Source organism: Mustela nigripes, chromosome 6 (assembly GCF_022355385.1).
Source record: "Mustela nigripes isolate SB6536 chromosome 6, MUSNIG.SB6536, whole genome shotgun sequence".
NCBI classification, from domain to species: Eukaryota; Metazoa; Chordata; class Mammalia; order Carnivora; family Mustelidae; genus Mustela; species Mustela nigripes.
The window spans coordinates 67,170,505-67,184,055 of record NC_081562.1 but is presented as its reverse complement, the minus strand read 5'-3'; the positions used below and the strand labels follow the sequence as shown (position 1 = coordinate 67,184,055).

At 40.3% G+C, this 13,551-nt stretch overlaps 1 protein-coding gene across 2 annotated transcripts in view; it reads right to left on the bottom strand.

Moving 5' to 3' along the window:
- The window catches only part of TM7SF3 (transmembrane 7 superfamily member 3), a 40,787-nt gene that overhangs the window by 6,538 nt on the left and 20,698 nt on the right, over positions 1-13,551 (bottom strand). For both annotated transcript variants that reach the window (XM_059402741.1, XM_059402742.1), the window contains 6 exons: positions 12,778-12,955; positions 8,224-8,310; positions 5,839-5,919; positions 4,865-5,017; positions 2,194-2,291; positions 1,452-1,614 (listed from right to left, as the gene is read on the bottom strand). In XM_059402741.1, the coding sequence (XP_059258724.1) occupies positions 1,452-1,614; positions 2,194-2,291; positions 4,865-5,017; positions 5,839-5,919; positions 8,224-8,310; positions 12,778-12,955 (760 nt within the window). The remainder of the gene's footprint in view (positions 1-1,451; positions 1,615-2,193; positions 2,292-4,864; positions 5,018-5,838; positions 5,920-8,223; positions 8,311-12,777; positions 12,956-13,551) is intronic.

Here is a 13,551-nt window from a genome sequence, read left to right as displayed (position 1 = left end):
TCTTGTATTTCGCAACCTAAAAGAGCTCTAACACTTAACCTTTCAGAGTTTAAATCTGTGTCATTCTTTCTCGGCAATATTAGACTTTCTGGTGAGTTTGGCCAAATGTGTATTTCCTCACTTATAACCGAGGAATGAATAAGGAAGCTAGTCTTAAATTCTAAAATGGAAATTTTCTGTTACAGACACTTGAAAGTCCAGAAAGGCTGTAAAGTCTGTTGTTTGGATCCCTGGAATTCTAATACTCTATGACCAGTGCCCACAGGTGTGGTTGTTCATTGTGTTTTCTTGGGGCTGGGGTGGGGAGAAAGTAGTCCAGTCCTCCAGCTATACCCCACAAACACACATCATGAGATGTGTGGAACACATCTGCGGAACACATGTGCGGACCATGAGACGCCACTCTGCTCTCTTTTCTCCCATTCCACTCAATACGGGGGCCACCCCTTCATGCAGAGCAGGTACAGAAGGTTCAACAGTTCAACAGACTAACAGCTGCTGGCAAAGGTTAGACAAAATATTGTTTGGGGCGCCTGGATGGCTCAATGGGTTAAGCCTCTGCCTTCGGCTCAGGTCATGGTCCCGGGGTCCTGGGATCGAGCCCCGCATTGGGCTCTCTGCTGAGCGGGGAGCCTGCTTCCCCCCGCCCTCTCTCTGCCTGCCTCTCTGCCTGCTTGTGATCTCTGTCTGTTAAATAAATTAAAAAAAAAAAAAATTAAAAAAAAATATATTGTTTTGTATGTAAAACTTGCAAGACACGTGGATTTCAAGGTCTCTACCATCTACCAAAGTCTAAACCTCTTATCCAGTGAGGGCAGGCTCAGGATGGTAGAGGGAAAGATCTGCCCTTAAATATTCACAGCAATCAGGACTATGCTTATAGATCTTCAATTCCAAGACATGCTTTTCCATATTCCATATTTTAACATATCTGAAACCAAAACATCCTACACATCGTTGTGAACATCTGATTTAGTAATTTAGTAATCTAATTTAGTACCTTTTTTTTCTTCAAACAGTTAATGGAGAAGCTTTAATGGGTAGCATCTTAAAATTGCAGAAACAGTAACACCTACTGATTGAAAATCACTTTTTCTCTTTCAAGTAGCAAATTACATGCTTCTTTAAAGGAGGGAAACAAAGGAATAATTTAAAAATCAGACTGTCATTCTCATCCCACCCCAACTGGAAATGGACCAGGTAACCAGAGTAATCCTGGTTAAGAAATTTCTTAACAAAGTTCATTTAGAAGATTTTTAGAAGTATGAACTTCAACCTCCTTACAAATTTGAATTTTCTGCTCCTATGGTGATAAGGGAACATTAACAGAAGACTCTAATAGCATCTGTATAGTGTGAGTTTCCTCCTCTGATCCAGTTAACCTTCTTTCAATCTAGTTACCAAGTGTTCTTGTTAGTACAAGTGGGCTAGTGTTCCAGATTTAGTCTTACCATTAGTTTGAAAAGGCACATTTGTGAAAGCTCTGTGGAAATCCTCGTGGAGTGCTCTCTTGAGTATATTCAAAGTGATGTAAGAAAGGCTTGTGTACAAGTAACTGTCAAAGGCCAAGACCACCAAGTAGGAACCAACAAATCCACAAGTCAGTATGTTCAGCTGTGGAAGAGTACAAGTGTTTAGGCGTCGCCACTGGCAGAACGGGGAGTGGATTCTAACCCTCCCCACTCACTTCTGTTCCCTTAGGGCACAGGAAACGGGGTCAAGTCTCAGAGCTGAATAAAGGTTACCTGTAAGGTTAAACTGACAACCACCTTTGACACCCACAGTGAGTTCTTAAAACATGGTTTACTTTAATCATAGAAATGTCTTTCCTGGGGAAGGACCTCATTAATAAAGTCTAACTAGACGAAGAACGCTTCATCTGGAGAGACTGCTGAAATGAACAATCTATCTGCTTGTGCATTTACATGAGCCCAACCTCTCTGCTCCCACCATTTAAAGTATACAGACAATGGTGATCTGCCCCACTTGATGAAAAAAAACATTGTGTACTAATTGTAATCAGAACTTCTCTTGCTTTCACAGTAACAAGCCTATTTAAAATTCATCATCTCCTAAAGATTCTCATGTAGCTCTCCCCAGTAAATAAAACATACAAAGTGATGCACTAAGTGAACAGCAACTGAAGGTCCGGGACAGTAGCATGAATAAATCTCACTGGATGAAAACACTCACTATTCTTAGGCAGCCCATGAAAACTACTGGAATGATAACAGCTATACAAGAGAAGGTCACCCAGAACACACCATCGTCTTGAAAAATCTTCAAGTTTCCTGCAAAAAGAAGCAAGAGTTAATAGCAGGTTTACCAAGTTCAATTTCATTTTCTCAACATCTAAACACAGACAGGCATCGAAGGTTTATTATGACCACCAGGGAACAGGCTGGCAATTAGAAATGAATTCTGATGTTTTTCGTTTAACTGCCAGTACAATCCCCTTTGAAGGATGTGTCTGAGAAGGATGAGGAGTGAGAGGACAATCAAGCAGGTAAATGCTCTGCTTTTAGTCCCTGGAAAATTTAGAAAAGGCTGGACTAGTCCAAGCTCTTCCGTTCACTAGTCATGATACTAGGACCCAGTTTCCTAACTTATAAAATGAGAAGACTGAACTATTTCGTGTCCAAGCTCCATATCATCCTTCCTTGCTCTATGTTTCTATCACTTTATGATTTTGTACTGTAAAGTAAAAAGTGCAAGTAAATGGCATTCAGAGCTAACTATATGAACTCCTACCCAATATGAGCAGCAAAATCGATTCACTAGATTTTGGCTATCAGTGAATTTCCTGCCAGGCCCTGCATCTTGGAAGATCAGGAAAGACGGGGGCTAACCACTTGCCTGAGCTTCCACTAAACCCTTACATTTAAATATCGAGGACGTAAGCCAGACAGTTATACTGATACTGGCACCACCACTCAGTCCAACTGGAGGTGGCCCATATGTTGAGACCCAGAAATCCTGGAAGAGGGGGAGAGTTCCATAGTAAGATGTGACCTTGGGACTCCACGTTCTCAGAAAGTGAACTGCAACAGGTTGCAGGGAGGTGAATTTATGGATCATATTCTGTAATTTAACTGCATTAACCTCCACAAAAGACACATGTAGCTTTAAAAAAAAAAAAAAAAAAAAAAAAGTCAAGAAATCCAGGGATTAAAAATAGTAGTTGTGATGCAGGCATGTGAAGACTGACCCTTTCAGAGCATAAACTCTTTGCTATTGACATCATCAAGTGAAAACAGTAGAGATTGCATTAGATCTGAGAGGTTAGTATTTCTCAAATTTTAATGCTTAAAAAATACGATTTTGCACCCACTGGAGAAGGTCACCCTAACTGCCCTTCATCAATGAGACAGTTCACAAATAAACACATTAACTATTAAAAATTCGAACCAATCATGCCTCTATTCTCCAAGCACTGGCAAAGAAAGGGAAGGGAGCTCATTAAGTAGTTCATTTAGCACTTAGGGAGTAGGGCCCTGAATCTGCATTTTCAACAAATGTCCCTGTGAACCTATCCTTTAGCCAGATCTAAACACTGCTACTTTGTATCAATCTAGATTAAAAAGCTACCCACAAGGGGACCCGTGAGAATGAACCTGACTGTAGGTTTGGCTAAAATCGGAACAAAGGGACTTGAGATGGACAGTAAACACACTGTTTGTCAATTCTTTCTGGTCTTGAAAAAAATATCTTCAGAGAGCCACCCGCACTCTGTAAATTATATCATGTGTGCTCAAGAGATGATGGCCTCAAGAGATAGTTCTTAGATCTAACATTTCTATCAACCTTAATCTGATGTTGATATACGTAACAGAAAACCTAAACATTACCACGAAAAGAAAATATAGCAGAGTATCTTAGAATATAAATACTTTTTTTTTTTTTAATATTTTTGACAACAATCAGGAAACGTCAAGTTCTTATACAACCGCAAAGTAGAAGGGGAGAGAACGTGCCACTCCAAAATGCACACTTCGGCATGTGGATTATTTTGAGTTGAAGGCAATCAGGACCCAGCAGAGTCAGGAAAAACTTTAACTGCTTCACTAACTGCCTACAAGCATTTATACAGGGAGCCTGACCCAGAAAGAGAGCAGCTACGCATAGTAACTATTCTATCTGAGAGGCTCACCTGCCTGGGAAGGCAAACAGCTGATTACCACACATCTGCTCTTCTTTGCTTGCGACTTGCACTCCCCACCTTGCAACCCCAGGCGCCTACCCCATTCCTTAGCTTAGGATGACAATGAAACCTCAGCTGCTGGACAGCCTTTGGGCCCATATTTTTAAGGGGCTCCTATACATACAAAACTAAATTTGTCCTTTTGTTAATCTATCTTATGTTAATTTAATGATTAGGCCAGCTGAGGAACCTTAGAAGGATAAAGGGAAATTTCTCCAACCCTACAAAAGATAGTTAAATTACAAGTTAACCACATTCTTAAAACTGATAGAAACTGGATTACTTAAAAAAAAAAAAAAAAAAAAAAAATCCCCAGAACCATCCCATGCTGCCACCCTTTAGTAGGTATGTGAGAACGCCCGGAGTCTGGCAGATGGTGGGAGTGAAGGTCAGGGTAAAAGACAACCCAGGAATGAAGCACCAGGTTCCCAACCCAGCTGCCAGCACAGCTGTGGCAAGCTCATCTGTGGGATACACCGGGCTTCAGTGCTCATGAGTCACTTTGTATTGGCCCTCCCTCAAGTGCCATATCATCCATAGAAATTACCAGAACTCTACAGGCAAGGCCCCAAGTCCCTGATGGGGCAGTATTTGCACCTAGAGAACCCAAACGAGGTCTTGCAAACAGTAAACTGAACGCAGAAAACATTACACTTCTCCTACCCAGCAGGGCAAAGAACATCACTGAGGAGATGAGGAAGCCCAGCTCTAATCCAACACACAGCATGCAAATCAGGAGGATTCCAAATCGCCACCAAGCAGCTACCAGGAGAATCCCACCAACGCTTCCAGCGACGGCTGTCAAAATCAGACGAACTGCACGGAAGGAGAAGATGAACTGTTTGACCAGAGGCAGCTTTTTCTACCACATGCCTTAGACACACGATGCCACTGCCAGAGGAAGCCTTAGCCTTTCTGTGGGTCAAGCACTGAGGCAATGTCAGGACTCCAGCACGGGGAGGCCTTCCCTAAGGACAGGCTGGTCAGAGCTGCAGAAACCAGCAGGTGAGCCAAACCTCCTGGGCAAGTGATAGGTGTGGCACAACCCTTAAATTGGGGCTAAGGAAGAAGGGGCAATAAGCATTCTGCTAAATGTGACAAAGAAGGATGGGTTGTGTTTGAAGATAAAGAAAATCTTAATATTTTGATAGTTGTAAATCTTGTATCTTCAATATACCACATAGGTGGACTACAGCAACAAAGCCCTTCACTTCCCTAAGTACCACGGATTTCACCAAGCAAATTAAAAATCCAGAAGAGGGGCGCCTGAGTGGCGCAGTGGGTTAAAGCCTCTGCCTTCGGCTCAGGTCATGATCCCAGAGTCCTGGGATCAAGTCCTGCATCGGGCTCCCTGCTTAACGGAAAACCTGCTTCCCCCTCTCTCGCTGCCTGCCTCTCTGCCTGCTTGTGATCTCTGTCAAATAAATAAATAAAGTCTTAAAAACAAATAAATTAATTAATTAAAATTCCAGAAGAGAAGGTCTAAATGAGCAGCATAGAAAAGCTGTTTCAAGTGTAAGTGGCTCATTATTTACACACATAACAAGCTATCACACACAATACTGTTCAAACTATAGAAAGAAAGGGGGAGTATGAACACAACCACTTTCTTCCCAAACTCTATTATTTTCACTTACCATCATACGTAAGAAGTGTCAGTCTTGTAACTGGTATGTAGAAGAAGAAACCCGTGAAGATAAAGCCTATGAAAAATAATTCTAGTAGCAAACCACCAGAAAAAGAAGAAAAGAAAAAAAAAATAGAAGTTATAGTTAGGTATTCTTTTCACAGTGCAATTTAAATTTCAAACCTACAAATACATGCTTAAGCATTCAGAATTCACACATATTAGGACATTCTGAGGAAAGATACACCTGAAAGACAGGAAAAATTTACAAGTGGCTGGGAGTAAATATTAAATGAATACAGTATTAAAGTATTAACTATTAGATACACTGCCTAGAGGTCAGTATCAATTGGTAAGTCGTTAACTGTTAATTTCATAGCTCATTTTAATATCCCTGTGCTTCCCACTGAAAACAAGAATGGTATACTTCTGTCATTGTGTCTGATCTGAAACTACACAATAGATTTAATTTGTTACATGAGAAAAATAAAATGTAAGGAAAAATAACAAAATATTTCAAAGTAAAAAGTGACTTTTGGGAAGCCTGGGTGGCTCAGTCTGTTAAGCATCGGTGTTCAGCTCAGGTCATGATCCCAGTGTCCTGGGATCGAGTCCAACATTGGGTTCCTTGTTCAACAGAAAACCTGCTTCTCCCTCTGCCTGCTGCTCTCCCTGCTTGTGCATGCGCTCTCTCTTTCTCTCTGACAGATAAATAAATAAATATTTTTTTTAAGTAATTTCTATACCTTCCTTTAATTCATCCTTTCTTATCTATGCTGAATAATTAATCACTCTCTTCATCCATTAAAATACCTAGTAATATTTTTGGAACCTTGCCCAGAGCTAAACAATTATATTCTTTACTATAAAATCATTCTATACTTTGAGGAATTAAACATTCTTCAGAATATTTTCTACTCAATCAAGGAGAAAATATAATAATAAAGGGGTTGCATATTTCAATTCATAATTTTTTTTTTTTTTTAAAGTAGGCTCCAGGCCCAGCATGGAGCCCAACACAGAGTTTGAACTCATGACGGTGAGATCAGGAGTCAGACACTTAACCAAATGAGCCACCCAGGCACCCCCACAATTCATAATTTATTAAAGCAAGTTTAAAAAGTCTGAGATCAGTATTATTTTCACTCTTTCCTTGATGCTCTGTTATTGTTCTTGTTAATGAATAAGGATTTTTTTTTTTAGTGATTGCCAACACTGTTACACAAAGGGCAGCCCTAAAATTCAAATCAATTCAGTGAGCATAATTTTCTAGTAGTCCCCTTCTTCACGGTTTCTCTTCTTATGGCTTCAGTTACCCCACAGCCCAGAAGCAGATGATCCTCCTTCTGAGGTTCCAATAGAAGGTCAACAATAGCCTAACACCATGTCACAATTCTTTTTTTATTTTTTTATTTTTTTAAAGATTTTATTTATTTATTTGAGAGAGTGAGGAGAAGGTCAGAGAGAGAAGCAGACTCCCCATGGAACTGGGAGCCCAATGCGGGACTCGATCCCGGGACTCCAGGATCATGACCTAAGCCAAAGGCAGTCTTCCAACCAACTTAGCCACCCAGGCGTCCCACCATGTCACAATTCTTACCTGCATCTTACACCTCACTTCATCTCATTGTATGGGCATTTTATCATCTCACAAGTGCAAGACAATAAGATATTTTGCCATAATTATTCTATTTATTATCTTGCCATAATTATTCTATTTATTATTAATTGTTAATTTCTTACTGTGCCTAATTTATAAATTAAATTTTATCATAGATATGCATGGATAGGAAAAAAATATATATATATATGTATGTACAGGGTTCAAGTCCTATCAATAATTTCAGGCATCCACTAGGAGACTTGGGAAGTATGCCCCACGGATAAGAGGGAACTACTGTGTCCCACTCCCCAAATGGGTTTCGCAGAGATGATTGTGGAGCTCCTATTTGTAGTCTGAACCTCCCAGGACTAAGGAGACATTTCAGTATACATATACCACAGACCTGCTGCTCGATGTATGTGAAACCACATCAGTCACCACTGTCAAAATCCACACATGCTTACACAAATGTCCTGATTTCCAACCCCAGTTACTTTTAGTCAGCTAGCCGACCTAGGAATTGAAGTTCACTGAATAAATCCAGTTTTGTTCCCCTCTTAGTAAGAGGAGGTTATAATCCATTATTAAAAGAAAAAATTAAAATGCACTACGTAAAATCTTTACTGAACTAAGTAAATTAAGTAAAATCTTTACTGAAAAGAACCCAGCCACAAATCTATGAAGACAGCTAGAGATAAGCAGTTGCTTCGCCTCCTTAAAATTCAAATTCCCCAGCAGAATTTAAGCAAAATAACCCATAAGTCACGTAAACAGCAACTACATCAGTAATACCTGTTTTCCAGAATCTGTGTCCAAAAAAACAAATGAAGAGACCAAGCAGGGCAAAAAGGGTGAAGAACACTTTGGTTGATACTCTTCCTAAAAATAATAAAAAATTTAGTGGGTAATATATCCAAACCTTTTATTTAATTATGAGAACAAAGCTTCATGAAAAAAGCAAAGGGCACTGACAATAGTATGTACACTTATTTTAATTTATAATAGATCATGTACAAATATAAGCATATGAATTATAAACCTACTTTGGAAATACCCTCGCCATCCTTAACAAATTGTTTTATGCGGGCAATGACCATCAATGCTACTACTATAACAAAAGAGGAACCAGACAATCTCTGCTTCCGACAAAATATGCAGCACTACTGCTGACATATTCTTGGGGAATTGTGTGTGCATAAAATAGTTTCATTTCTTCACAAACTGCAAGAAGAAAGGAGGGCAATGGAAAGGACTACAGATTAAAAGACTTAAAAGACACATCAAGTAAATACAATGTATAGACATCATCTGAAACCTGATTCAAATTTAAAAAAACAAAAAACAAAAAACAGAAAAACAATTGGGATGACTGGGAAAATGTAAATATTGGCTGTTAATTTGATGGTATATTAGGGAATTGTCTTTGGTATTTTTCACTGAAACTTGCGTCAGTGATTACTGTGCCTATATCACACACACACACACACACACACACACACACACAAGTATGTGCATACACACTGAAATTTTGTGAACAAAATGATGGCCACAGATTTGCTATTAAAAAAAAAAAATCAGTAATAAAGAAGCACTGGGAGGCCAAGACTCGGGTGGGTATATAGCTGAAATCAAAACCATGAATCAAAATCATTAATGCTGAAAAATTAGTATATGAAGGTTCTTTGAAGTTCTTCACCATAAAAAATCTTAACTGAAACTCACATTAAAATAAAAGAACATGTACTACACCATAAGTCACACATGAACAAATCACTGCCCATATTCATTATACATATTGCTTCTGAAAAAAATGTAACATTATAACTAACAATCAAGCACAATATACCTCATGATGCCAATGAATCCCAAATCTCATGGCCCTTAATAGGCACCAACTCAAATATAAATAACGTGAACCAAAAGATACAACTAACCAAAGAGAAAAATACACTAAATTCACCATCATGCCTCCTTTGAGATAAACAGAAGAAAATAATCCCTGAACTAAAAACAAAAACAAAACACCTATACAAGCTCATGTGGAAAATGTTACAATATAACCATAGATCAAAACACATAAAACACCTAAGAGTGGGGGCACCTGGGTGGCTCAGTTGGTTAAGCAACTGTCTTGGGCTCAGGTCAGGATCCCGGAGTCCCAGGATCGAGTCCCGCATCAGGCTCCCAGCAACATGGGAAGTCTGCTTCTCCCTCTGACCTTCTCACCTCTTATGCTCTCTCTCACTGTCTCTCTCTCAGATAAATAAATAAAATCTTAAAACGGGACGCCTGGGTGGCTCAGTTGTTTGGGCAGCTGCCTTCGGCTCAGGTCATGATCCCAGCATCCTGGGATCGAGTCCCACATCGGGCTCCTTGCTCCGCAGGGAGCCTGCTTCTCCCTCTGACTCTGCCTTCCACTCTGTCTGCCTGTGCTCGCTCTCGCTCGCTCTCTGACAAATAAATAAATAAAATCTTAAAAAAAAAAAAAAAAAAACACCTAAGAGTGCTCAGATAGAGATACCAGGAAGACCTACATTGAAATAAGAAACACAAGGCAGAAGACCAGAATTTGCAGGACATGATATATACCCACGTAGCAGCTTTTCTGAGAACAAAGCACCCAAAAGAAAGACGAAACAAAAGATAAGACGCCACATTCTGCTTATTTAAGAACTGTGGCTGATTGTTGTTCTATGATTTAATCTTTATACCACAAGCATGGAGTCTGCTGGGATAGTGTTTTTCTAATGAAAATCTAGTGGCAGTTTCCAGCAAGGTTAGCAAGATCTTCCAACCCAATAAAAACAGACACACAGTTAGCTTGCTTCCATGATACCAGACAACAAGGAGGAACTAAATGGAAACCCCAATCACAGAACCAGGAAAGGACAGGAAAAAATGATACAGGAAAAACCAGATGGCAGGTTTCATAAGAAGTAGAATCTAGAAACAATTCTCAAGACAAAAGGGGCACTTTAGGGGGCAATGAAGACAAAGGGGTAATGGTCTGGAAGGACAGAAGACAGTCCTAGTAGAGTCTTTATTCATCACAGTATCACCTAGGTTATGATACGTAGGGCCAAGGTTTTAATTAAAAGGCAATGTGGATACCTCCTCCCTACTCCAACCTCAGGAAAAATGTCCTCATACACATCAAGCTTGAAAATGAAAGCAACAATAGGACCAACATCACCAGGAGTAGTCAACTCTAGGTTGAAGGAATAGGATCAGAGCTCCCTTTCTCCTCAACTAACACACAGAGATGGAAACCCAGGGGAGAAGGGCTTTCGGACTGGGGGAGGCTCTGGTGCAGAAAGGCTCAAGGGAAGGGGCCTAGAGGAACCTAGGTTAAGTCTACCAGCAAAAAATGCAGAACATATAACTGCCTGGGTTTCCTACATTGTAACTCTCCAGGATCCTGAGCATGGCAATGGAAGACAGATGGGATACAGCTCTACTGAAGAAGGAAGCCTTGTCCCCGAACACAATGGACTTTATTCTTTAGAGCAAAACTCCTGGAAAGTGCTATCTGGACTCTTCTCCAATTTCTTTCCTCTTACTTGTTCTTGAACATACTCCAGGAAGGCTTATCCCAGCACTCCCTTGAAACACCCCTAACTGTGGAGGCCGAGAAAAATTAAGGCCATCCCACCTCAGGTTTAGCCTTAGCATAAGTACAGCCATCTCAGACCCCTGTACCCAAGGGCTGAACTTTCCCCTACTTTACTTTAGTTCCAGGAAGCCCCACCCTGCTTTGGTTCCAGAAACCCCCACCCTGCTTTAGTAAATTCTCTCCTCCCCCCCAGCCTCTTGTAACGACCCATAAATTCCCCTGCCTTGACTAAGCTCAGGGTCCAAGTCCCTACTCCGCTATGCGGGGTATACTTGGGCCCAAGCTTAAGCTGGGTGGTCTCTCAGACGCGAAAACTCGGGCATAACACTAACCAAATATTCAAGGTTATCACCATGAGTCATGGGAGAAATAGATATCTAATGCCTCCTAAGAAGGTTACAATATCATTTTTTTGTATTCCCACCAAAAATGCATCATGTGAATTTAATCATGAGGAAACATCAGATATACCCAAACTGAAGGATGTTCTAAAAAGTGAGCCTATACTCCTCAAAAAGGTCAAGGTCTTAAAAGACAAAACCAGACTGAGGAATTGTTCCAGATTACAGAACACTAAAGAGACAAGTCAGTTAAATGTAACACGTGACAGTTTTTTTATAAAGGACATCAGTGGAATAACTAGTGAAATTCAGTGACGTCTATAGGTTAAATAATAGTACTGCATCAAAGTTATTTCTGTGAATATGATCATTTTTACTATGATTACATAAGAAAAAAATAGAAATATTTAAGGGAAAAATGTCTATGTCTGCAATTTACTCTCAAGTGGCTCAGAGAGAGTAGTATCTGAGCACATACATATGGAGAGCGTGCACGCTAGCACAAAGAAGAAAAAGCAAAGTGTAACATGTTCACATTTGAGGAATATGAGTAAAGATTACACAGAAATTCTTCGTGTTTTTGCATCATTTCTGTGAAACTATTTCAGAATAAAATGTTAAACACACACACAGAATGATCTTGCCACACCTCCACTACCACCATCCTATCCAAACCACTGTCCTTTCAATCAAACCACTGTCCTCTCTCACCGGAAATTACCAGATAGTCTGATCCATCTCTGTTCCTCTTCTTGCCCCTGACTTTTCTCAGAAAAGCAGCCCAGTGATCCCATCAAAACAGGAGCCAGACCGCACTCTGTGCTTCAACCCTCCCTGCCTTTCCATTTCACTCTGAATAGGAGCTTCCACCCAGCCAAGACCCAGCAGGCTGCATCTCTCCCCCTCCTCCAGCAAGGCTCCTTGCCGAGGGTCTTTGTTCCCTCTGCAGGCACTACAGCCCAGAGGCGGGCAGGGCTCCCCGCTGTGCCTCCCGTCTCCACCTAAAGGTTAGCTTTTCCACCTCGGCTGTGGTCGCTCTCAAACTTCCTCCCTCACGGTCACTTGCTTATTACCCACCTTTCCTACTTCATGCTTGCTTCTTAGCACTCAGCAGTTTCTCACATGATGAATATTTTACAAATTTATCTTGTCTGTCTCATCGCCCCTGCTAAAACATAAGTTCCAGGACGGCGGGTATTTTGTCTGTTTGCTCCACTGCTATATCCCTGTGCCTAAAACAGAGAGTGGAACAACAGAGGGGCTCAAAAGGCCTTTGCTGAATGAATGAAGACCAGACAAAAGCATTTTTTAATCTTCTTAAGTTCTGGATTGGTTGACCTCAATCTGCAAAGCCAAAGAAGAAATTTTCGAAGTTTAAATCCACATACTCACCAAGGGAAGAACAATTACCCTCCTTGGCCTCAAAGTGGCAAGCGTACGTGTGAACAGGAACATACGCGGCAGATGTATTGAGAAGTGGATCCCGAACAATGACATTATAAATGACACCTTGTCCTCGGAGAGAGGAAAAGGAAACACGTGGCTTATCATTAGCTGTTAGAGTAACCACCTGAAGCCAAAAATAATGTGTGATTAGTGTTCAGATTTTTTTTAAAAAGCTATTCTATTATAATCCCACCTACAGGTGATATTAAATTATATTATAATTCTTGTTTAAAATATATACCAATCCAGTTAGCTCTCTCAAACAACTGTCCTGCACAGTTATAGTTATATGTGCTAATATAAGCAAGTTGTTATACAAAATGCTTCTAAAGATTTTGCACAGCATCAAATGGTAACAATTTAAGTAAAATAAGATATAAAGTGTAAACACTATCAGGACAAAATTTTTTAAAAAATTCCTGTCGTCTACTAGATTGTAAACAACACAACAGCAAGAACTGCATTTATCTTGCTCCCTAGTCCTTCTTTCCTCAGTTCTCAGCACAATGCTTGGCACAGAGTAAGTGTTCAACAAATGTTAGCTATTACTACTAGCTACGAACTGCCAGCAGACAAGTGTTTATTAACATCTTGTGGAGAGGACCCAGCTATCTTTGTCAACAGACTCTGCAATAAGAAAACATTCCATGCAAGTTGTTATGCGTGGTTCTTCACTTCAAAACTTCCATTTTAGGGACACCCGGGTGGCTCAGTTGGTTA